At 45.9% G+C, this 22566-nt stretch overlaps 1 protein-coding gene across 12 annotated transcripts in view; it reads right to left on the bottom strand.

The window, feature by feature from the left end:
- Positions 1-22566, bottom strand: part of RIN2 (Ras and Rab interactor 2) — a 227673-nt gene that overhangs the window by 86400 nt on the left and 118707 nt on the right. For 10 of the 12 annotated variants that reach the window (XM_070472222.1, XM_070472221.1, XM_070472225.1 and 7 more), the window contains one exon: positions 3156-3256. The exons of 1 other annotated variant lie outside the window; for it this stretch is intronic. In XM_070472222.1, the coding sequence (XP_070328323.1) occupies positions 3156-3256 (101 nt within the window). Of the gene's footprint in view, positions 1-2756; positions 2925-3155; positions 3257-22566 lie in introns of those variants that run through there. One more of the 12 variants, XM_070472227.1, reaches the window with a different exon arrangement.

Below are 22566 nucleotides of genomic sequence, written 5' to 3'. Positions count from 1 at the left end.
GGGTCACACAGGAAGTTGCTCTAGAGATGTCTCTGTGAACAAGATACTGTGCTTACCATGCGCTGACACTGGGCCAAGTGCTTCACAGCTATTAACTCAGTCTTCCTAACAACTCAGAGGTAAAGCTCTGTTACTGTCCCCATTTTACTGATATGGACACTAAGGCTCCTATTCAGAAAGGAAAGGGGATAGTGCAGAGGCCTCTGCGGAACCCAGGGTCAGGTGGGCAGGGGGATGAGGAGGAAGTAGCCAGTGGCCGCGAGTTGAGAGGAGACCAGGGAGCCTGGTGTCCCCGAAGCCCACAAGTGTCTCTGCAGGGGACAGAAGGTGTGAGCTGACCATGGATACAAAAAAGGGACATCTTTACTTCCACTAACCTGCTTCCTTCTGGAATTAACTTCCTCCCAGTTTGAATGCAAGCAACACATCTCAGTAGTGCTCTCAGCCCCTGAGTCCCTATCACCACCAGTGGTCCCAGACGTTCTCAGCGTCAGTGCAGTCCTGCCTGCACTCAGAGGTCAAGCTCCGTCTTTTACCATCCATGCATCTCTGCTGGAGATGAGAGCGGCTCCTCAACCCACAGCCTGAACTGGCCTTCAACATGTCAGTAAAGGAGCGCCTATGCTATGAAATCACATGTTAACAATTCTGATCCTCGTATCTCAATTGTTCCCACTGTCATGCTACATATTTTATTTTATGCATTTAAAGTATTATCCCAAGGAGGGGCTCTATGACACCCAAAAGGCTAAAGACCTCCGGCTCATCTCAATATTAACCACAGGGGAGCCACCGCAGGCAGAGAACCGAATCCTAACCTTGGAAGTCAGCGGGTATTTCACCTCGCATCCACCCTGACGCTTCCTGGTGACTGCCTGGGGCAGGTGAGGTTAGCCCACAGAGCCCAGGCACCCTCACCATAAGTGATGTCACAAAGGAAGGTGACTGGGATGCCTTCCTGCAGCCACCAGAAGGTGTCCTGCCCAGATCTGGGGGTGGGGGTAGGGGATGAGGGTGTGTCTTCTCTCTACAAGGCTCTCATCTGACTGGGTTCTGCTCCCCTCACTCCCACTGCTTCCCGGTCATCTGCCCTTCGGGGTGCTCTGCCAGGCTGACCCACTGTCTCCCTGTAACCACAGTTCTGCTCTGCCCTCATCTGCAAACAGCTCAGAGTCCTCCTCGCAGTACCTCTCCATCATCTGCCTCTCCTGACTTCTCCACTGGGCAAAATGGAGGGCTTAGAACTAAGTCACTGTGCCATGCTCCAAACAGTCAGTGAGAGATCCCAGCACAGAATCCAGAGGCTTCTCAGGTGGGCTTTTTTCCATGTCACATGGGTCCCAAATCAGCAGAACTAGGGTCACAACAGTTTCCTTCAAGGGTCATTTGGAGATTCAATGAGCTGGCAGCTATAATGTACTTACAACAGTGGTCCACCGGTGGTAAACACCATATACATTGTTAAAGATAATCTTGGAAACAGACATTACCATATGTAAAATAGATAGCCAAGGGGAGTTTTCTGTAGGACTCAGGGAACTCAAACGGGGCTCTGTAACAACCTAGAGGGGTGGGATGGGAGGGAGGTGCCATGGCTGTTCAAGTGGGAGGGGACATGGGTAAACCTGTGACTGAGTCATGTTGATGTTTGGTGGAAACCAACACAAAATTGTAAAACAATTATCCTTCAATTAAAAAACAACAAAAAAAATCTCAACTTCCCTGTTTCCCCATTTTTGAAAAGCCTTTAAAATTCATAAATTCCGTACCAACCAGTGTAGCATTCAAGAATAACTGACACTAACATGAAAAAGAAAAAAAGTTTTTGTGGAATGTTTATAGTCATTCTTAAATTTAAAAACCTTAAAGGAGATGTTAAAGGTGAAGAGGAAAAACCTGGCTAAAAGTTCTATGGAGTCTGGAACTACACTGAACATGGGGCAGAAAATCTCTGATCAAAAAAAAATCATTGTGGATTTGTCTCGTTTATGGGGAAAAAAATGAACCCATCAAAATTGTTTATACCATAGTCAAGGAGAAGTCACAGAATGCAAAGTGGAGGACCATCTGGTCTACCTCCAGTATTTTTTTTTTTTTTTTTTTGTATAAAAGGAGAGAAGACAGATAGCACAGAGTATTTGCATAGCTAAGGGAGGACACATTCCTCCAGAGACTCAGGGTGTGGACGCACAGACTCTGAGCTGCAGGGTGGCGGGGTGCCTCCCTGGGTCGGCCAGTTTTCCCTCTACAACAGCAACAAGTCGGGCTGGTACGAAACTTGCCCAGACAACCAGATTCACCTGGTTTGCCTGCCTCTGCAGGACTCCTCCTGCCCAGCTCATGACTCGCAAGCAAAACCAACTCCAAAAATCTCACCCTCGCAATGCACCAGGCAGCCTCAACCCCATTTCCTGAGAAAAAGGGGAAGTTGCTAATGAATCTGGTCTCCGAGGCACCAAGTGTCCATGGCATATTCTACTGACTATGCCCTCCTGTTCTTGCAAAGAACTAGAGCTTCCAAGAACTGAAAGAGGTTTGGGGACTCTCCCCTAGCCTGCCCGCTCCCCACCTCTGTATCCTCATTCTGCAGAAAATGCCAGTCCTTAACTACCTACTTAGACCTTGTTGCGTTATGAACACAACGTAACACAGGTAACCAGTGCCTTTCTTCATCACTTACAACCACATCCAATTTCCAGTACGCTGGGTCACATTTCAGGCTAAGGGCCACGGAAGGTGCTGGGGTTTTTTCTGACCTGAGAATGCAAAACGAGTCCATCCTCTTTAGTGCTCCCTTTAAACCTTCTGGAGACAGACACGGGCTACACTGAATTCTGTTTTGCACACGGAGGCTCCCGCTGCGTTACTGTTTCCATCACTGTGAGAAGGTGGAGGTGGCAGACAGAACTTTAGGTTTCCAGGTTCTGATGCCAAGAGGAATGGAGAAGGTGTAAAGTTCAAGTGCCTTCGGAGAGATGAACATGAACCCAGACAACTGGTTCCTAGGCCACTCCCACCTCCTACAGAAGATTCTTCAGGAGTGGCCACCACATCCCCAGTTCCCAAACCTTCCAGGCGACAGGAACAGCTATCCCCACGGCTACCAGGGTCACGTTGCCCCCATCGCGTCCCCGATGCCTAATCGCCTCGGTCACCTGTGGGCTTCGGTGGGTCCCAGGCCATTTTCCAGGCTGACATCTGTCTGCACCATCTCCTGTTTCAGTTCGCCGATCTCCGAGGCGATTGTGTCAATGAGCTATTCAAAGACAAAAATAGTGTGACGTCAGGAAGTGGAAGAGGCGTGCCCAGAGCTGGGCAGCGTCAGCCACTTCAATAGGAGCATAGAGATGACCACTTTTCTTTTCTTTTTTTTTTTAAATCCTGGCTTTGTGAATTTCCTTCACCCAGAGAAGGGGGGAAACAGGGAGGGGGCAGCTTCTGAGAAAGAGGAAGAACTTAGGTTTCGGTATCACCCTAAAATATGACATAAATAAAGTAAAAAATATGACACCCAGTTTGCTTTCTCAACATGAATGCAAAGAGGAATAAACAAATCTTGGTGAAACCAGGCTTCAATATTTATATTGTCAAAGTGAACAGTCAAAATGGATGCCCTGGGTTAAACTTTATGCCATCCTTATTCTGGTTACAGAAAGATGTCTATTTCAAAGATACACACAGTTGACAAATCAACTTCCAATGACTTGTTCGGGGAAAGGGAAGAGAGAGGGTTGTGTGGGGGCAGGAGTGGGTGAGCGGGCAGCCAGGGAGCTGCAGGGGAAGAGATGGGGAAACGTGTCTTCTTCTTGGAGAAGGCTTGTGTGGTCTTGCATGCCTTGCCTACACGCTTGGGAAGAAGCTACATCTGACCCTGAAGTTTGGTCTGAATTCTTGAGCCCCCCTCTTCCTCCCCACGTCCACTCATTCAAAGACTCTTCATGATGCTAACCAGGATCTGTGGAAGAGCTACTCAAAGTGTCACTGCTCATTCATTTTTTTAAAAAATGTAGTTATTTTCTCATGTGGGGTTTCCCAGGTGGCTCAGTGGTAAAGAATCCACCTGCACTGCAGGAGACACAGGTTCAGTCTTTGAACTGGGAAGACCCTTTGGAAAAGGAAATGGCAACCCACTCCAGTATTCTTGCCTGGGAAGTCCCATGGACAGAGGAGCTTGGCAGACTACAGTCCATAGGGTCACAAAAGAGTTGGATACAACTTAGCAGCTAAATTAACAGATGTTTTCATATAAATGTTACTTATGTCAACAGGAAACCAATATTTTAAAACAAACATTTAAATTATTTCTTTCCTAATATAGTAGATATCTGTAGGTGTAACCTACACATCAAGCCCTTCATAATTTTTCACAGTGTAAAGGGGTCCCGGGGATAAAATGCTTGAGAATCGTTGTTCTAGCTTAAAGATGTTGTCGTCTTGCCTCAAGCAGCTTTTATCCCACCCAGACTCTGGAAGAAATTTCATTTTGAATCTATAGGCTGTACCAAAATGTTGACCCTTATCTGTTCATTCATTCAGAATGTTATGGCTGCTCTCTTCATGCTAAGCACTCCATGACAGCACTTAGCATCGAGAAGTTATAGAACAAAAAGAGAATTGAATGATGCTGTAGGCAGCAGCTAAAGGGTCACCTGAGCTATGGTGGGCGGTCAGGACAGGTCTTTGAGGAAGTGATGAAGCCCTGAATGACATGGGAGCCAAGGAAAGATCAGGGGAGGAGCCCTCTACACAGAGTCCCAGAGGCGAGGGAAGTTTGTGGGAGGCTGTGGTCTGTCTGCCACCAGACCTTGTGCATCTGCTAGATTACAGTACCCTTGGATTTGAATTTTCAGCTGAGAACCATTGGAGGGCTTTACTAGGGGAATGGCCATTTTACTTGTTTTTTGTTCTAAAAAGATCCCCGTGGCTGCTGGCTACATGGGGTTTGTAAGGAGAAGCAGCAAAACTAGTTAGGAGGCAACGGCAATGGTCCGGCAAGAGACGATGATGGTGTGAACCAGAGTGGTATCACAGAGAAGGGGGGAAGTCCAGGAATCACTGGACATGGAAACTGATAGGTGGATTGAATGTGGGTGTTGGGGGAGAGAAGTCTTAAGGCCACTCCTAAGTTGTTGGCTTGAGTAATTAGATAGATGATAGTGCCTTTCACTGTGGAAAAAATGGGGAAGGATCAGATTTGAGGAAGAAACCCAGCTGGACACTGCACAGGTTAAGTTTTAACTGAGTTGCTTGTTGGTCATCAGTTAAATGTATTAAGTGACTTCTAATACGAAGGGTGGAACAACTTAAACATTTGGAAGTCACTGGAATAGGCCACTGTGATGAGGAGAGACTACCTATGGGGGGTGGGGTTACAAGTCTGACAATGTCAAATCCTCGAGGATGTGGGAAAACAGGACCGCTCACATGTTGCTGGAGGCATGTTTTGCGAGCATGTTGGAAAGCCGTGTGGTACCTTATAGAGACACAGACTCTCATGCTTGAGAAACCCACGCTCCTGGGTGAGATGAGAATATTGGCCACACCGCTGTTTGTAACAAAACTGAATTATAAGCACCTAAATATCCACCAATTGGCGATATTGGATAAATGGAGGTATAGAATACTCCACAGCAGTTAAAATGAATGAACTAGGACCTCCCTGGTGGTCTAGTGGTTAAGACTCTGCGTTTCCACAGCAAAGGGCATGGGATCAATCCTGGATTAGGGAAATAAAATCCCGTAAACCTGCCTGGCATAGCCAAAAAAAAAAAAAGAAAAACAAAAGAAAGATAAAGAACCAGATTATATACATCAACACACAGGCAAAAGCTCAAACAAGTTTTCATAAAAGCAAAAAAAAAAAAAAAAAAAGTGACACAAACTACACTCAGTATATGAAGTTTCAGTTCAGCTCAGTTCAGTTGTTCAGTCGTGTCCGACTCTGTGATCCCATGAATCGCAGCACGCCAGGCCTCCCTGTCCATCACCAACTCCCAGAATTCACTCAAACTCATGTCCATCGAGTCGGTGATGCCATCCAGCCATCTCATCCTCTGTCATCCCCTTCTCCTCCTGCCCCCAATCCCTCCCAGCATCAGGGTCTTTTCCAATGAGTCATCTCTTCGCATGAGGTGGTCAAAGTACTGGAGATTCAGCTTCAGCATCAGTCCTTCCAGTGAACACCCAGGACTGATCTCCTTTAGGATGGACTGGCTGGATCTCCTTGCAGTCCAAGGGACTCTCAACAGTCTTCTTCAACACCACAGTTCAAAAGCATCAATTTTTCGGTGCTCAGCTTTCTTCACAGTCCAACTCTCACATCCATACATGACCACTGGAAAAACCATAGCCTTGACTAGACGGACCTTTGTTGGCAAAGTAATGTCTCTGCTTTTTAATATGCTATCTAGGTTGCTCATAAGTTTCTTTCCAAGGAGTAAGCGTCTTTTAATTTCATGGCTGCAATCACCATCTGTAGTGATTTTGGAGCCCCAAAAAAATAAAGTCTGACACTGCTTTCACTGTCTCCCCATCTATTTCCCATGAAGTGATGGGACCAGATGTCATGATCTTAGTTTCCCGAATGTTGAGCTTTAAGCCAACTTTTTCACTCTCCTCTTTCACTTTCATCAAGAGGCTTTTTAGTTCCTCTTCAGTTTCGGCCATAAGGGTGGTGTCATCTGCATATCTGAGGTTATTGGTATTTCTCCTGGCAATCTTGATTTCAGCTTGTGCTTCTTCCAGTCCAGCATTTCTCATGATGTACTCTGCATGTAAGTTAAATAAGCAGGGTGACAACACACAGCCTTGACGTACTCCTTTTCCTATTTGGAACGAGTCTATTGTTCCATGTCCAGTTCTAACTGGACATAGATTTCTCAAGAGGCAGGTCAGGTGGTCTGGTCGTCCCATCTCTTTCAGAATTTTCCACAGTTTATTGTGATCCACACAGTCAAAGGCTTTGGCATAGTCAATAAAGCAGAAATAGATGTTTTTCTATGATCCAACAGATGTTGGCAATTGATCTCTGGTTCCTCTGCCTTTTCTAAAACCAGCTTGAACATCTGGAAGTTCTCGGTTCACGTATTGCTGAAGCCTGGCTTGGAGAATTTTGAGCATTACTTTACTAGCATGTGAGATGAGTATATGAAGTTTAAGCAAAATTGTACTATTGAGTGTTTGTAGATACATACATGAAAATAGATGACTCCAAGATGCAGTATAGGGTTACATCTTAGTTCTCAGGAAGAGAAGTGAATGGAGGTGTGCACAGGTGGGTGGAGGTACGCACAGGTAGATGGAGGTATGCACAGGTAGAGCATCTCAGCCACCTGCAGCACTTCATTTTTAAAGTAATATGGCAAAATGATGATACTGGATGGAGCTAGTGATGCGTGGTGTAATATCATGTGATTTTCTCAATGCTTGACTTCATCATCAAATTTATTAGGTATATAAGAAAGAGGGTGAATATGTAGGAAAATGGAAAAAGGAAGGACTAAAAAGGTGGGAGTGAGTAGGGTGGGCTGGGGGTGTCTGAGTGTCTGTGCAGGGGTCCCCCCTCCCCTTTCTAGGGCAGGAAGGTCACACATGGCCCATGAGGGAGCAGGCAGGCCTGCCCTGGGGAGGCCCAACCTCGACCTCCAGCAAATCTTAAAGGGAAGATTCCCACCCCAGCACATTCATCCTTTCTGCCCTCAGTCCCCTTCACAGCCACCATCATGAACTGAATGGCTTTCCCTGAAAGAAGCAGCTGACCCCTCCAGCTAGCTTTCTTTGTCTCACACACACAATACACACTGGTTGTCACTCAGTAGCACCCAGATGGCAAACCACAGGTGACACCTCTTCTCTGTAAAGTAGAAGCGAAGGGTCGGGACCCCAAGACATGTAGGTGGATGACCACAGAGGTTGCCCTGGCTAGATGACTCTGGGACACTCTGGCTGGATTGAGGGCATTTTCACCCCCTCCATCTCCCCTCTCCACCCCTTTTGACCCCAACTCATCCATCAGATGGCACAGATTCACCTGATGGATGGACCAGAGGCTAGGGTTCCAGAGCCAGGCTTCCAGCAACAAGCAAGAGTCATCCTAAAATGTCTGCTGCTCCCTGAGGTCAGCCCAGAGGTCCCTGATGGGATATAAGCTGCTCCCCAACACTGCTCCCAGATACAGGTGTGTTTGATTGGTTTCAATTCCGAAGATGTTTGACCTCACCCCTTATGCTCTCGTGTTCTTCCAGATTCCACTCTTTGAAGGCAAACAGGGATAATTTACCAGCCACTGAAGGGGGAGCAGTGTGAACCGAGTTTTAGCCTTTTCCTGTGTTAAAGTCAACAGCAGTCAGTTTCAGTGTAAGCTGCTTCATTAGAGTTTCTCCAAATCCATTTACACAACCTGAGACCCCAGTACATACGGGTCTCTGTTAGAACTCCTCCCGGGGAAGGGGCTGCCTACACATGTGCCAAGCTGGAAGCCAGTGTGGCTTTCCACAACCCTGTTTGGCCACCCTGGACATGTGTGGACGCCCGAGGGGGTGACAACACAGCCAGATGGCTGTTACTCAGTGAATTGGCACCAGAGATGGGTCTCAGGTTTCAGGGCACAGAGCCGGTGAGAAAGTAGTTCTTATTCAAAACACAGTAGCTATGTTCTCTCCAGAAAACCCCACAAGCAACAACACGGTCAGGGCACAGAGAGCCTGCCCAGAGAAAGTCTGGGCATGGCCTGTGTTCTGTATACCCCTCAGGGCTGGTGTGCGGAACAGGGAGATGTGTGGTTGCAGCTGCTTCTGCATCTGCCACGGGGGAACAAGCCTGGGGCTGGGTCTCTACCTCCCTTCTCTATGTCATTCTGCTCAGAAAGCCAGCGCCCCCGCCCTGGGCGCCAGAACAAAGCTCAGAAAGTGCTCCTTGGGATGAGTTTCACCCTACCCTGCAGCCAGGCCAAGGGCAGGAGAATTCGGGAAGCCCCAGGTTCTTTCCCGAGATCACACCCAGGGCTCCACCTGGACAATGTAGAACTTGTGCGGCTCCAGCCAGGCCCAGGAGTCTACACTGGTGTGGACCAATCTGGAATTATTCTGGGTGGGTCATGTCCCTATCGCAGGAACCTTACCAATGGGGCCACACTTCCAGGAGCAGAGGGTACAGTGTGTGAGGCAGCCCGCTTTGCAGCCCCTACCTGACAGAGAAATGAAGTGCTTCCTGTAAACACTGATGCTTCAGTAAACAATGATGTCACAGTCATCAGCAATTCCAGACCTCCAGGGCACTCAGGAAGGAGGAAAAATATCTGAGATCTAACAGCCATCAGATTGCAACCACTCCCTTCAGTGAGCCCAAGGGAGCTCAGTTTAGTTCAGTCGCTCAGTTGTGTCCGACTCTTTGCGACCCCATGGACTGCAGCACGCCAGGCCTGCCTGTCAATCACCAACTCCCAGAGTTTACTCAAACTCATGTCCATCACATCAGTGATGCCCCAACCATCTGATCTTGTCATCCCCTTCTCCTCCCGCCTTCAATCTTTCCCATCATCAGGGTCTTTTCCAGTGAGTCAGTTCTTCACATCAGATGGCCAAAGTATTGGAGTTTTAGCTTCAGCATCAGTCCTTCCAATGAATATTCAGGACTGGTTTCCTTTACGATGGACTGGTTGGAGCTCAGGATATGGGAAAAAAACACCCAGGACACTGGCCCCAGATAGTTGAGATGCACAATGAAAGGAATGATTTCAGTGAGCTCAGACTCCTGCATCTTCCCATATATAGAAAAGTGCTAAATTCCTTGCGATATATGGTTCTCTTTAATTCACAAAAATACTTTTGATGTTCAGACTACCTGCCCTTTGTTGCAAAACTTCTATATAACCTGGTGACTCCCTCACCCCCCTCCCCTGGAGCAATTCTCTCAAGGCTACTTGAGACGCTGCCTCCCAGGCTTAAGTCCTAAAAATTTCCGTGGAATAAAACGTAACTCTCAAATTTTAGGTTGTGAGTATTTTTCTTAAGTCGAAAGAGGGCTCAGAAAGACCTACCTTCCAATCCCAGCCTGACCCCTGTCAGCTAAGTCCTGAATCCCTCCATACGCACTTATTCCTAAACCCCTGATGCTAGGGCTGGAAAAGACCCTGATTTTCATCCCCAGTGGATGGACCTACAAAAGACTAGTGTTCCCGACTCCAACTCTCCTTCTACCTGTCTGCCCAAAAGTCTCTAAGCTTGAGATCTGCCCACTAAATAACAATTTTTCCCAATGAACTGATGGACCAGGAGAGAAGTTGTCTGACACCCCTGCTTGCAGGGCAGGCTGGAGGGAGGGGAAGAGGAGGGCCTCAATCTTGCTTTCTTTATTTTAGAGCTAGATAAGAGGAGAGAGATTCTCTTGAAGGTCAAGTAAAAAAGAAAGCGCTTTATAGAGCAAGTTCTGATATAGGAATTCCAGGACTAACTCAGGAATATTATCAGCGGTTCTTGAAAAGATGTGTCACTGACAAATGAAGACTTGAATCCTAAGGTGTGGGACAAGTCAAGTGCATGACTCCCAGCCAGGAGTCAGAATTTCTATTCCCCAAGTGCATCGAGTTGACCTTGGGATATGATGCGCCTTGACAATCTTATCAGCTCTGTGAGCTTAGACCCACCTCCAGGTCACAAACAACCACTGACCCTCACAACTGCCTTTCCTGTCTATATCCCCTGAGCTGGTGGAGCCTCCCAGGTTTAGCGGGCACACCCCATGCTGCAGTTTTCTTAAAGCAATCTGGAAAATAATTGGCTTCTTACAAACTCTGAGAAGATTTCTGCCCCCAGGAAGCATCACCATGGAAACAAAGAGGTAATGAAGGGTGCTTGCCTTCACTTGCAGAGGAGTCTGGGGAGTGACACTGGACCATCTTGGAATCCGGCCCTTTTTCTGTTTTGTTTTTATGTGTTAGTTGCTCAATCATGTCGGACTCTTTGCCACCCCGTGGACTGTAGTTCCCTAGGCTCCTCTGTCCTGGTGATTCTCCAGGCAAGAATACTGGAGTGGGTTGCTATTTCCTTCTCCAGGGGATCTTCCCAACCCAGGGATTGAACCTGAGTCTCCTGCATTTGCAGGCGGATTCATTACCATCCTGGAGCAGGAAATGGCAGCCCACTCCAGTACTCCTGCCTGGGAAATCCCATGGACCGAGGAGCCTGACAGGCTACAGTCCGTGGGGTCGCAAAGAGTCGGACACGACTGAGTGTCTTCACTTCACTTTCTTTACTATCTGAGCTACCAGGGAAGCCCTCTCCCAAGAGTGTTTGCATTGATGTTTCTGAAATTTTAATTATAATTACAGACATAATACATGAATATATTTCCATGAAATCATGGGCTATTTGTACTTTCCTGGTGGCCCAGTGCTTAAGACTCTGTGCTTCCAGGGCAGGGGTTGGGGATTCCATGCCTGCTCAGAGAACTAAAATCGCAATCCCCAAAGATTACTGAAGCAGTGGATGAAGAGTGTCACCCGTCATGTCAGTAAACAAAGGATGTCATGGCCATCAAGCCCTCAGCCACTGTAGCTCCCAGATTGTGCACGCTGGGGGGATTCAGGGTGGAGAAAAACAGGATGCTAAGGTAGACAGAAAGGTGCACACCAAGAAATGATTTCAATGAGCCCAGACTCTTGCTTCTTTCTCATAAGAACCCAGCAATCCCACTTCTGGGCATTCACACCAAGGAAACCAGATCTGAAAGAGACACATGCACCCCAATGTTCATCGCAGCACTGTTTATAATAGCCAGGACATGGAAGCAACCCAGATGCCCATCAGCAGACGAATGGATGAGGAAGCTGTGGTACATATACACCATGGAATATTACTCAGCCATTAAAAAGAATTCATTTGAATCAGTTCTAATGAGATGGATGAAACTGGAGCCCATTATACAGAGCGAAGTAAGCCAGAAAGATAAAGACCATTACAGTATACTAACACATATATATGGACTTTAGAAAGATGGTAACGATAACCCTATATGCAAAACAGAAAAAGAGACTCAGATGTATAGAACAGACTTGTGGACTCTGGGAGAAGGCGAGGGTGGGTTGTTTCAAGAGAACAGCATTGAAACATGTATATTATCTAGGGTGAAACAGATCACCAGCCCAGGTTGGGTGCATGAGACAAGTGCTCGGGCCTGGTGCACTGGGAAGACCCAGAGGGATCGGGTGGAGAGGGAGGTGGGAGGGGGGACCGGGATGGGGAATACATGTAAATCCATGGCTAATTCATTTCAATGTATGACAAAAACTACTGTAATGATGTAAAGTAATTAGCCTCCAACTAATAAAAATAAATGGAAAAAAAAAAAGAAACTAAAAATAAATAAATAAATAAATAAATGGGAAGGGACGTTTGACATGTTAAAAAAAAAAAAAAAAGAAAGTGCTAAATTCATCAACTAGAGATGTCTTTTTCTTTAGTTAACAGTAATAGTTTGACGTCCCAGCTACTCGTTCTTTGTTGTAAAAACTGCTGTGTATCCTGGCTCCTCCTTTACCTCTTTGGAACAGTCCCTCAGAGCTATCTGAGAGGCCATGTCCTGGGCTTAAGCCCTTGGTATGTCTGCTGAATAAACATAATTCTCAACTTTTAGGTTGTGCATTTTTTTCAGTCAACATAGTTAAAACTAATCTCCCTTGACTACTGCCTATAATCCCACCTACTCAGAGGGAACCACAGTGATCAGTTTTGTGTGTATCATTATTTTTTTAAAAATTTAATTAATTAATATTAATTTTTGGCTGTGCTGGGCACGAAGGTCGCTGTGAGGGCCTTTCTCTAGCTGTGGCGAGCAGGGGCTACTCTCTAGCTGGGTGTTCAGGCTTCTTGTTGCAGAGCATGGGCTGTAGGGCCCACGGGCTTCAGGAATCGCAGCTCCCAGGCTCTAGAGCACAGGCTCAGTAGTTGTGACGCATGGGCCTAGCTGCTCTGTGGCATGTGGGATCTTCCCAGACCAGGGATCGAACCTACATCTCCTGCACTGGGAGGCAGGGAAGCCCAGTTTTGCGTGTTTCAATCTTGAATGTTATCATTGTGCGCTTTTTCTACACCATGGAATTGCATTGATGTACTGTCCCCTAGCTCGCCCATACTCATTTCACCTAAGAAAATGTTGATACACGAATACTTGGTTAATTCTTTTTATTTTGTTTACTTTTTTCATCTGTGCCACAAAGCATGTAGGCTGTGAATTCCCTGACCACAGAGTGAATCCTCCCTGCTCTGCATTTGAGTCTTAAAGTCCAGAGTCTTAACCACTGGACCACTAGGAAAGTCCCACCCTTGGTTAATTCATTTCAAGTGGGAATGGTTTTCCACCAAAGGGATAAACCATGCAGGGATACACCTAGGAATACTCCATGTATCCATTCTATTTTGATAGATGCTTAGGTCGTTTCTAATATGTTGCTGTCACAATCATGACTGTGATGAGCAGCCTTGTGTACTATGTGATAACTCAAGAGAAAATGCCAAAATGTGGGCACATAGGAGGTTATGAGGAGGTACCATGTGGCTCTCCAGGGGTCTGTGTCCAGCTGCAGTGCCTCCACCTTCTTTGAAAACATCCACCTCACTTGTCAGCATTTACTGTGTGTTAGTCGTTCAGTCCTGTCTCTTTGTGATCCCATGGACTATGTAGCTCGCCAGTCTTCTCTGTCCATGGGATTCTCCAGGCAAGAATACTGGAGTGGGTTGCCATGCCCTCTTTCAGGGGAATCTTCCCAACCCAAGGATTGAACCCGGGTCTCCTGCATTGCAGGTGGATTCTTTACCATCTGAGCCACCAGGGAAGTATCCATTTTTTAAGCTTTGGTTTTTTATTATCTTAGTGCTTTGCAAAGATTATTTTTGTCGGGAAGAAAGAAATTTTTCTTTGCCCTTCTACACTCTTCTGGCTGGTCCAAGAATTAACAATTAAAAAAAAAAAAGGTGGGAATGTCCTTGGATGTCCAGTGGTTAACACTCTGAGCCCACTGGAAGGGGCGAGGACACCATCTCTGTGGGGAACTAAGATCCCACATGCTGTGTGGCAGGGCCAAAATAACTAAAATAAATTAAGTTAGGATGCAACAGGTTAACAGTAGAAAGTCAAACAAAGTGTAATAACATGTACACATAGGGGAGAGCCAAAAGAACCAAAATGGCCAAAACCTTTAAATATCACCTTCAGCTAAAGACAAAAGAGAGTGCTGGGACAGTGGTTTTGGGCTTCAAAGGGGAGGAAGGCAGTTCTTTGGAGATGGACCAGCAGCTGTTTGGAAAACAAAGGTTTGCTGGGCTCTGCAGAGACAATGGGCCTGACTTCCCGTCCACAGCCTCATGTGAGTTAGAGGCTTCTAGGCGATGGCTCCCTTCCTGGTACAGGTCCTCTATCTGCGTTTACTTAGGCAGTTTAAGGGGAAGGTCAAAGGTTCTTCCTGAGTCTTTGAGCTATTGTCTCCAGCTTCAAATAATCTGCAGGCCAAAGAGATATTTTGGGGTGGCAAGTTTTTCTTCCCTTCACATTTTGGTTATCTATTTGTATTTCTTCCCAGAGGGATTGTCTGTTCATTTATTTGTTGCCTGTTTAGGGGTTTGTTGATTTTTCTTAAGTTGTGGATATGAATCCCCTGTCTCAAATACTGAAGATTTCCCCTCATCCTGTTTCTCTGCCTTTTAAATTTCCTTAAATTAAAAAAAATATATCTTATTTATTTTGCCTGAGCTAGGTCTTAGTTGCTCTTCATTGTAACAGGCAATTTCCTAGTTCTGGCATGCAGGGTCTAGTTCCCTGACCAGGGGTGGAACCGGGGCCCTCTGCTTCGGGAGCAAGGAGTCTTAACCATCTGGAAAGTCCCAAATTTCCTTAAACTTTGAATGTTGATAGAATCAAAAGTTACTTAAGGTTTTTGCTGACTCTCCATTATCTACGAAGACACTCCTTATCTGGAAGTAAGAAAGTCTCCTTGGTTTTCTCTAAGACACATGTCATTTTGCCTCTTTATGTATGATGTATTTGTTTCCGTCTGTCATCCGTCTGGACTTAATCCTGAGTGTGAAGTGAAGTTGGGACAAGGAGGTGAGGGGTGACTGTGATAAGACCAGGGCTAGTTCTACACTACCCGCTCTCCTGGCCTAAACTCTGCCCTGGGGTATACCTTCTGCAGGCCAAGGAATGTGCCCAGAAGGCTGCCTTTTCCCAATTTGCCCAAAGGCTGGGGGTGGCTCAGGACATGTGAACTCTGCACTGGATTTTTCATTCCAAATGGAGAGTCAGAGACACCACAGTATTTATGCCACAGTCCCTACTGATCCAAAACAGCCCTGTAGCCACAATCAGAACTTTGAAAGAAAGTGAAAGTGTTAGTCCCTCAGTCATGTCCAACTCTTTGAGACCCCATGGACTGTAGCCCATGGCTCCTCTACCCATGGACTTCTCCAGGCAAGAATACTGGAGAGGGTTGCCATTCCACTCTCTAGGGGATCTTCCTGACCCAGAGATGGAACTCGGGTCTCTTGCATTGCAGGCAGATTCTTTATCATCTGAGCCACCAGGGAAGTCAATCAGAGCCTTCCTAGTTACCAAAAAACAACACCCACTACCTTCTTATTCCACTTTCTCCTTTGGAGTTAAAAAAATATAGCCCACTTCCAACACACGTAGAGGAAAACTGAACAAGCAACCCACCCCTCCCCATCTTCTGTGTTAAGTCAGTGGTTTGCCATGAGTAATTTTCTGTTTTTAGCACAAAGTAGTAAATAGCAGTATTTAGAAGAAACAAACAGGAGCGAATAATTGAATTATTTAAAAGCAGAATTTTGGCCAAAGGCCCAGCTTCAAATTGCATTGGCTCTGTTGATTCAAGCAGTGCATTCCCTGAGGAAATCATCTGACCCCCCTTGCATTTTCTCATCCATGAACTGATGACGTGCTGAGGGCTGTTTCTCAGGGCCGTTTAAGGGTCCAAGGAGGTGTTGCAGGCCATGTCCACAATAGACAGGCCCCTTTATTGTTTGCTGGAGGGTGGGGGGTGGGTGTGGTGGGGAGGCAGTGCGGAGAGAGGGCTTTCAATTGATACCACATTCCTCAGAGGACAGCAAGGTGAGAAGTGTGGTTTAAGGTGTGCCTCCAGAAGCTCCAGGTGGGATTAAGGATGCTAGATGTGATGGCTGATTGTATACGCTGGGGACGCAGGTCCTGCTGCAATGCCCACAAGGGGGAGGGAGACCTCCATGTGCTATTTCCCCCAAGCACTTGAATTCCACAGGGCTCGTTGGAGGCCTGAGAAGCATAGAGATACTTTGAATGGGTCCCTTGGACTACAAGGAGATCAAACCAGTCAGTCCTAAAGGAAATCAACCCTGAGTATTCATTGGATGGACTGATGCTGAAGCTGAAGCTGAAGCTCCAATACTTTAGCCACCTGATGTGAAGAGCTGATTCATTAGGAAAGACCCTGATGCTGGGAAAGATTGAGGGCAAGAGGAGAAAGGGACGACAGAGGATGAGATGGCTGAATGGCATCACTGACTCCATAGACATGAGTTTGAGCAAGCTCCAGAAGTTGGTGATGGACAGGAAAGGTGGCGTGCTGCAGTCCACGGGGTCGCAAAGAGTTGGACATGACTGAGCAACCGAACAACAACTTAGAATGGGTAGAAATGTTTGAAAGGCAAAGCCCCCATCAGTACTTGGCGCACCTTAGGTGTGATGGTACCCGCTGCAGGACTCATCCAGGGACCAGGCTTCTGGACCTTTAGCTTCTTGTTGGACCTTCCTAGTATCTGAAAAGCCCTGCAAACATCAGGTTGCACAGTGGTCTTGCTGACACTAGTGCTTCTGCCAGACATGCTGGGTGCTTCCCCAAGGCCATTAGGGGAAGGGAACCTGGCCCTCCACGGCCAGCCCCAGGTCCTCTGTCAGAGGATGGAAACTGCTTGGGCTTGAGCACCCAGAAGGACCCTCAGAGTCAGTTCTGGACCACTGACTGATGGGCGCTGACTGTAAATGCTCCAGCTCCCTCATCTTTGGTCCTTGAAGACAGAGCCAGAGTTACCCTCAAGGGACTTCCCTTGAACTTGGACCCTTGCTCACCTTCTCTGCCCCACTCCGCTATGGGTTTCTCTTGGGAGCACTTTCTGATAAGCCACTTGCATGAAAAATTTTAGCTCTGGGCTTGTTTCTGGAGACACTGACCCAAGGCGCCCCCAACCTCCCCTGTTGCCTCTCTCCCCCCATTCACCACTTGAGGTTGACGGTCCTGTGTCTGGGACCATTCTGAAGCCAGAGGCTCTCGCCAATGGCCCCCACCTGGATGCAAATTCTGCAGAGCAGGAATGGTGTCCTTGTGCTCTGCGGAGACCTCCGAGCTCAGAACAGTTCGGGGCACTTCCCTTTCCTGCCTTCCTCTTGGTAACTTCCCTGTCCATTTCCGTCTAGACCAGGGATAAATCAGGACACGGGGTGGGTGGGGCTCCAGCCTGACCTCAGCTGGACACCACAGGGAAGTGGCTGACACTGTGGCAGCTGCTGCGAAGGCACAGCTCCAGAGTTTTCAGCTGTTCACCAGCGATCACACCACGGGGGCCGTACATGCAGAATTCAGAGCTCTGAACCACTGTTCAGTTCTCACTGAGCAGAAGCCATTGGTTTGAAACCATGGCCCCAGACTTCCTTGGCAATCCAGTGGTTAAGAATCCGCTTGCCAATGCAGGGGGCATGGGTTCAATCCCTGATCCATTCCAGAAGGATCCCACATGCAGAGGAGCAGCTAAGCCAGTGCACCACAACTACTGAGTTTGCACACCTAGAGCCCATGCTCTGCAACAAGAGAGGCCACTGCAAAGAGAAGCCCGCGGCACCGCAACTGGAGATAGCCCTCGAGCAGCAATGAAGACCCAGTGCAGCCAACATAAATAAATGCATATTAAAAAATAATAAAGCAAAGAACTGACTCATTGGAAAAGACCCTGATCCTGGGAAAGATTGAGGGCAGGAGAAGGGGACGACAGAGGATGAGATGGTTGGATATCATCAACTCAATGGACATGAGTTTGAGCAAACTCCAGGAGAGCATGAAGGACAGGGAAGCCTGACATGCTGCAGTCTGTGGGTTTGAAAACAATCAGACTCGACTTAGCAACTGAACAACCTCTAATGACTAAACTGTAAGCTGCTTCTATCCAAGGGTAAGAGATCTCCACATTGGCTCTACCCTGCTGGACACTCACCTCCAAATGTGGGGAGGTTGTGGAGGGCAGGGAGGCCTCTGCCATCAAGCATGCCAAAGGCTCAGTGCAACTTGAAGAGGCCCAGCCCAGAGCTGTTAGTTTAATTATATTCGAAATGATCCTCCACAACAAACACTAATATAACTTTAAACTTAGTGCATCTTTGGGGAAAAAGTATTTTTTAATTAATTAATTTATTTATTTAAGGGGAAAAATTGTTTCATGTATTTATTTATTTTTATTTATTTATATTTGGCTGTACCCAGGTCTAATTGCTGGATGTAGACTTTCTCTAGTTGTGGCAAGTAGGGGCTACTCTCTAATTATGGTGCCCGGGCTTCTCATTGCAGTGGCTTCTCTCTTTGAGGAGGACAGGCCCCAGGCACACAGGTTTCACTGGTTGTGGTACACGGGCTTAGCTGCTCTACAGAATGTGGAATCTTCTTGGATCAGGGATCAAACCCATGTCCCCTGCACTGACAGGTGGATTCTTACCCACTGTACCACCAGGGAAGTCCCAGAAAAAAAATTTTTTTTAAATGATACACAGAATGTCTATAGTTTAATATATAAAATATGGAAGCAGCCAGTGTGCTGTGCCTTGAAACAGTCATTCTGCTGAGGTCCTGATTTACTCTGTCAGTGGTCTGAGGTCAGTGTTGCATCAGATTCTTCAATGAGTTCAGAAGTTATAGATACCTCTCTATCACTGCTTGTGGCTTTTGAGTTTTAAGCTGAAATAACAAGATAACCAACAAGCACCATGAAGAGCAAAGCTCTTTCTAAGGCTCGGCACTAATGTTTCTACAGCCCTGGTTTTAGCATCTGTGTCTGAAGTTTTAGTGTTGCATGTTTTAAAAAGATTTTAAAGAAATGGTTACAGTGGTGATCATTTTGTAATGTAGAGAAATTTTAAGTCATTATATTGTGTACCAGAAATTAACTCAGTCTTACAGACCAATTGTTTTTCCAGTAGTCATGTATGAATGTGAGAGTTGGACTATAAAGAAATCTGAGAGCAGAAGAATTGATGCTTTTGAACTATGATGTTGGAGAAGACTCTTGAGTGTCCCTTGGACTGCATGGAGATCCAACCAGTCCACGCTAAAGGAAATCAGTCCTGAATATTCATTGTTAGGACTGATGCTGAAGCTGAAACTCCAATACTTGGCCACCTGATACAAAGAACTGACTCATCTGAAAAGACCCTGATGCTGGGAAAGATTGAAGGCAGGAGGAGAAGGGGATGACATAGGATGAGATGGTTGGATGGCATCACCAACTCAATGACATGAGTTTGAGTAAACTCCGGGAGTTGGTGATAGACAGGGAGGCCTGGGGTGCTGCAGTCCATGGGGTCACAGAGAGTCAGATGTGACTGAACTGAACAGACCAATTATACTTCAAAAACAAACTCACAGAAAAAGAGATCAGATTTGCAGTTATCAGAGGTGGGAAGTGAGGGTACAGGGGAGGAGAAATTGGAGGAAGGAAATTGTCAAAATGTACAAACTTGTAGTTATAAGATAAAGAAGTACTAGGAATGTAATGCACAACAGGATTAATACAATTAATGTTGTATGATATATATGAAAACGGTTAAGAGAATAAATCCTAAGAGTTGTCATTACAAGGAAAGAAAATCTTTTTTAATTTCCATCAATTTTGTAACTACTGGGTTGTCCAAAAGGTTCATTCGGGTTTTTAAAGCCCGAATGAACTTTCTGGCCAACCCGCTACATGAAATGATGGAAGTTCACTAAACTTATGGTGGACATCATTTCATGATGTATGCAAGTCAAATCAGTATGCTGTACAGGGCTGCATGTCAATTATACCTCAGTCAATCTGGGGAAAAATAAGAAAAGAAAAAAGCAGCGTGTACAGAGTACTTTAAAAACATCAGACTCTAGGTCAACAACAGGAAAGATATACAATCTGCTCCATCAAATTTAAGATATCATCATTAAAAGACATGGTGTTACTTTGTATACCACCAAAAAAAAAAAAAAGCTGCCAGTAATAATTATAACATATCATTGATCATTGTTGTTGTTGTTCAGTTGCTAAGTCATGTCCAGCTCTTTGTGACCCCATGGACTGTGGCATACCAGGCTCCTCTGTCCCACAATCTCCCGGAGTTTGCTCAAATTCATGTCCATTGATTATAGGATCCAAATAACTTCAGAGATGGTAACTTTTGGAACAGTATGTCTTAGAATTGAAATGCACTGTCTACATCTTCATGCAGATCAAGTGGAAGGGCCTGAGGTTGTGTTGGTTGACTGTCAGCAGCTCATTTTGTTGTTCTGATAACAACAAACAGGCTGCGTGGGACCAGCATCCTGGAACTTAGAAAACAGTGGTGGGCAGATGATCAGCCAGCCTTCCAGCCTCCTGGGGTCCACCTGGCACTTCCTCCAGGTGTGACAGGCCTCGAGAGGGTATTCCGCCAAGCTGGAGGCTGGAAGCCTACTCAGAACATACTCCTGCACACCAAGCAGGCATCTCCGCCCAGGAACCAGTGTGGCTAAGTTCACCACTACAATCAACCTTGTCCACCCACTCATCGGCTCAGTCACAAAAACTGTTCCTAACAAAACTATACAAAAAAGTTCCCTCCAAAGTCAAAGCTGGGCACTGTCTAACAAGCCTGCCTAAGGGTCACCTGGGATCTCATTTTGTTTGACTCTTTTTTTTTTTTTTTGGCCACATCGTGAGGCTTTCAGGATCTTAGTTCCCCAACCAGGGATTGAACCCAGGCCCCCAGCAGTCAAAGCTCCGAGTTCTAACCACGGCAGGGTCAGGGAAGTCCCCAACTCTCTTCTTTTACAGAAGGCTCAGACTCTGTAAAGTCAGATGCAGAACTTGTGGGAGAGAGATACATCACAAATGATGTTTGTTTGGCAGAATAGATATCCCCAAAGGCTTTGGCTTTATTGCCCTGTCCATCTTGAGCCAGTTTTGTGTCAGTCTGTGCTATATAAAACTGCAGTATTGAAAGGTCAAAAAGTGGTTGCGTATCAGTAACATTAAGCCCGTGCCTAACCTTGCAAAGTTAGAGTCACAAAGCTGGCTGGTGGTAGGTGGTAAAGCTGGTTCAAGATAAACTTCTTTTGCCCATTCTTTATTTACTAGCCTCTGCCATCTATGACTGGCTCCAATAACCTGCTGATTTTCTCCTTAATGAGTTAAACCGATCTGTGATGCAAGTTCACTATGTATTTGTTTGAGAATTATGTTTTTCACTTCTATTCATTCTAAGAGACTTGACAGCTGTGTATTTATGGGGTGGGGTGGGGGTGAGGTCTGTTTAACCTCTCTGGACTTCAGTTTCCCGAAGCATTAAATACATCATTGGACTCTGACACCTCTTCTGGCTCAGGCTCCTGATGACAACCAGCTGCCCTGCTTAGCCTTTCCGGAATGCAGTGGCATAAGTGTCTGTCACATTCACTTCCCTTTTATCACCTCCAGCTTCCTACCAAGCAGCTGCCTGCACTGGGCTTTCTACCAGCCCTGGAGAAGAAATAATGACTCACCCTTTCTGGAAGTCGATCTGAATGTATACATCCACAGCTCAGTATGCAAACTATCAAATTTGGCATTTCCAATTCTAGGAGATTCAAACAAACACTCGGGTATATGTAAAGAAAGGGTCTTGGGAGCATCATTTACAATAGTAAACAATGGAAAAAGGAGTAAATGTCTAATAACAGTGACCTCATTAAAAGTGTGGTACAGCAAGATGCTGGAATATTATACAGCCCTTAAAATGGTGATTCATATGTTGATTGATATGCCAATATATCAGTACAGAGATTTGTTATTCAGTGGAAAAAACTTGCATATATTGCCCAAGCCCATTTAGGTAATATATTTATTATGGATTACTGTATTGCAGTATAACTATAGACAGAAAGCAAAATTCTGGACTCAGGGGCTTTCCTGGCAGTCCAGTGGTTAAGACTTCACCTTCCAATGCAGGGGGTGCAGATTTGATCCATGGTTGGGAAGCTAAGATCCCACATGCCTCAAGGCCAGTAAAACCAAAACATGAAACAGAAGCAATACTGTAACAAATTCAATAAAGACTTTAAAAAATGGTTCACATTTTTTAAAAGTATTTAAAAAGAAATTCTGGATTCATCAGCCTCAAGATTCTCACAGGGCTCATTTCCAGGTAGAGCAATAAAAGATGGTAAAATACAGGAGACATTCTCTTTCTTCTTTACATCAAATTTTTTTCTACAATAGCTCTTATTTTTCCCAGAGAAGAAATAGCTATTTTCTTTGGGAAAAACAGAAATAAAAGAAT

Source organism: Odocoileus virginianus, chromosome 9, assembly GCF_023699985.2.
Source record: "Odocoileus virginianus isolate 20LAN1187 ecotype Illinois chromosome 9, Ovbor_1.2, whole genome shotgun sequence".
Lineage (NCBI taxonomy): Eukaryota > Metazoa > Chordata > Mammalia > Artiodactyla > Cervidae > Odocoileus > Odocoileus virginianus.
This window is presented reverse-complemented; position numbering and strand designations above follow the sequence as displayed.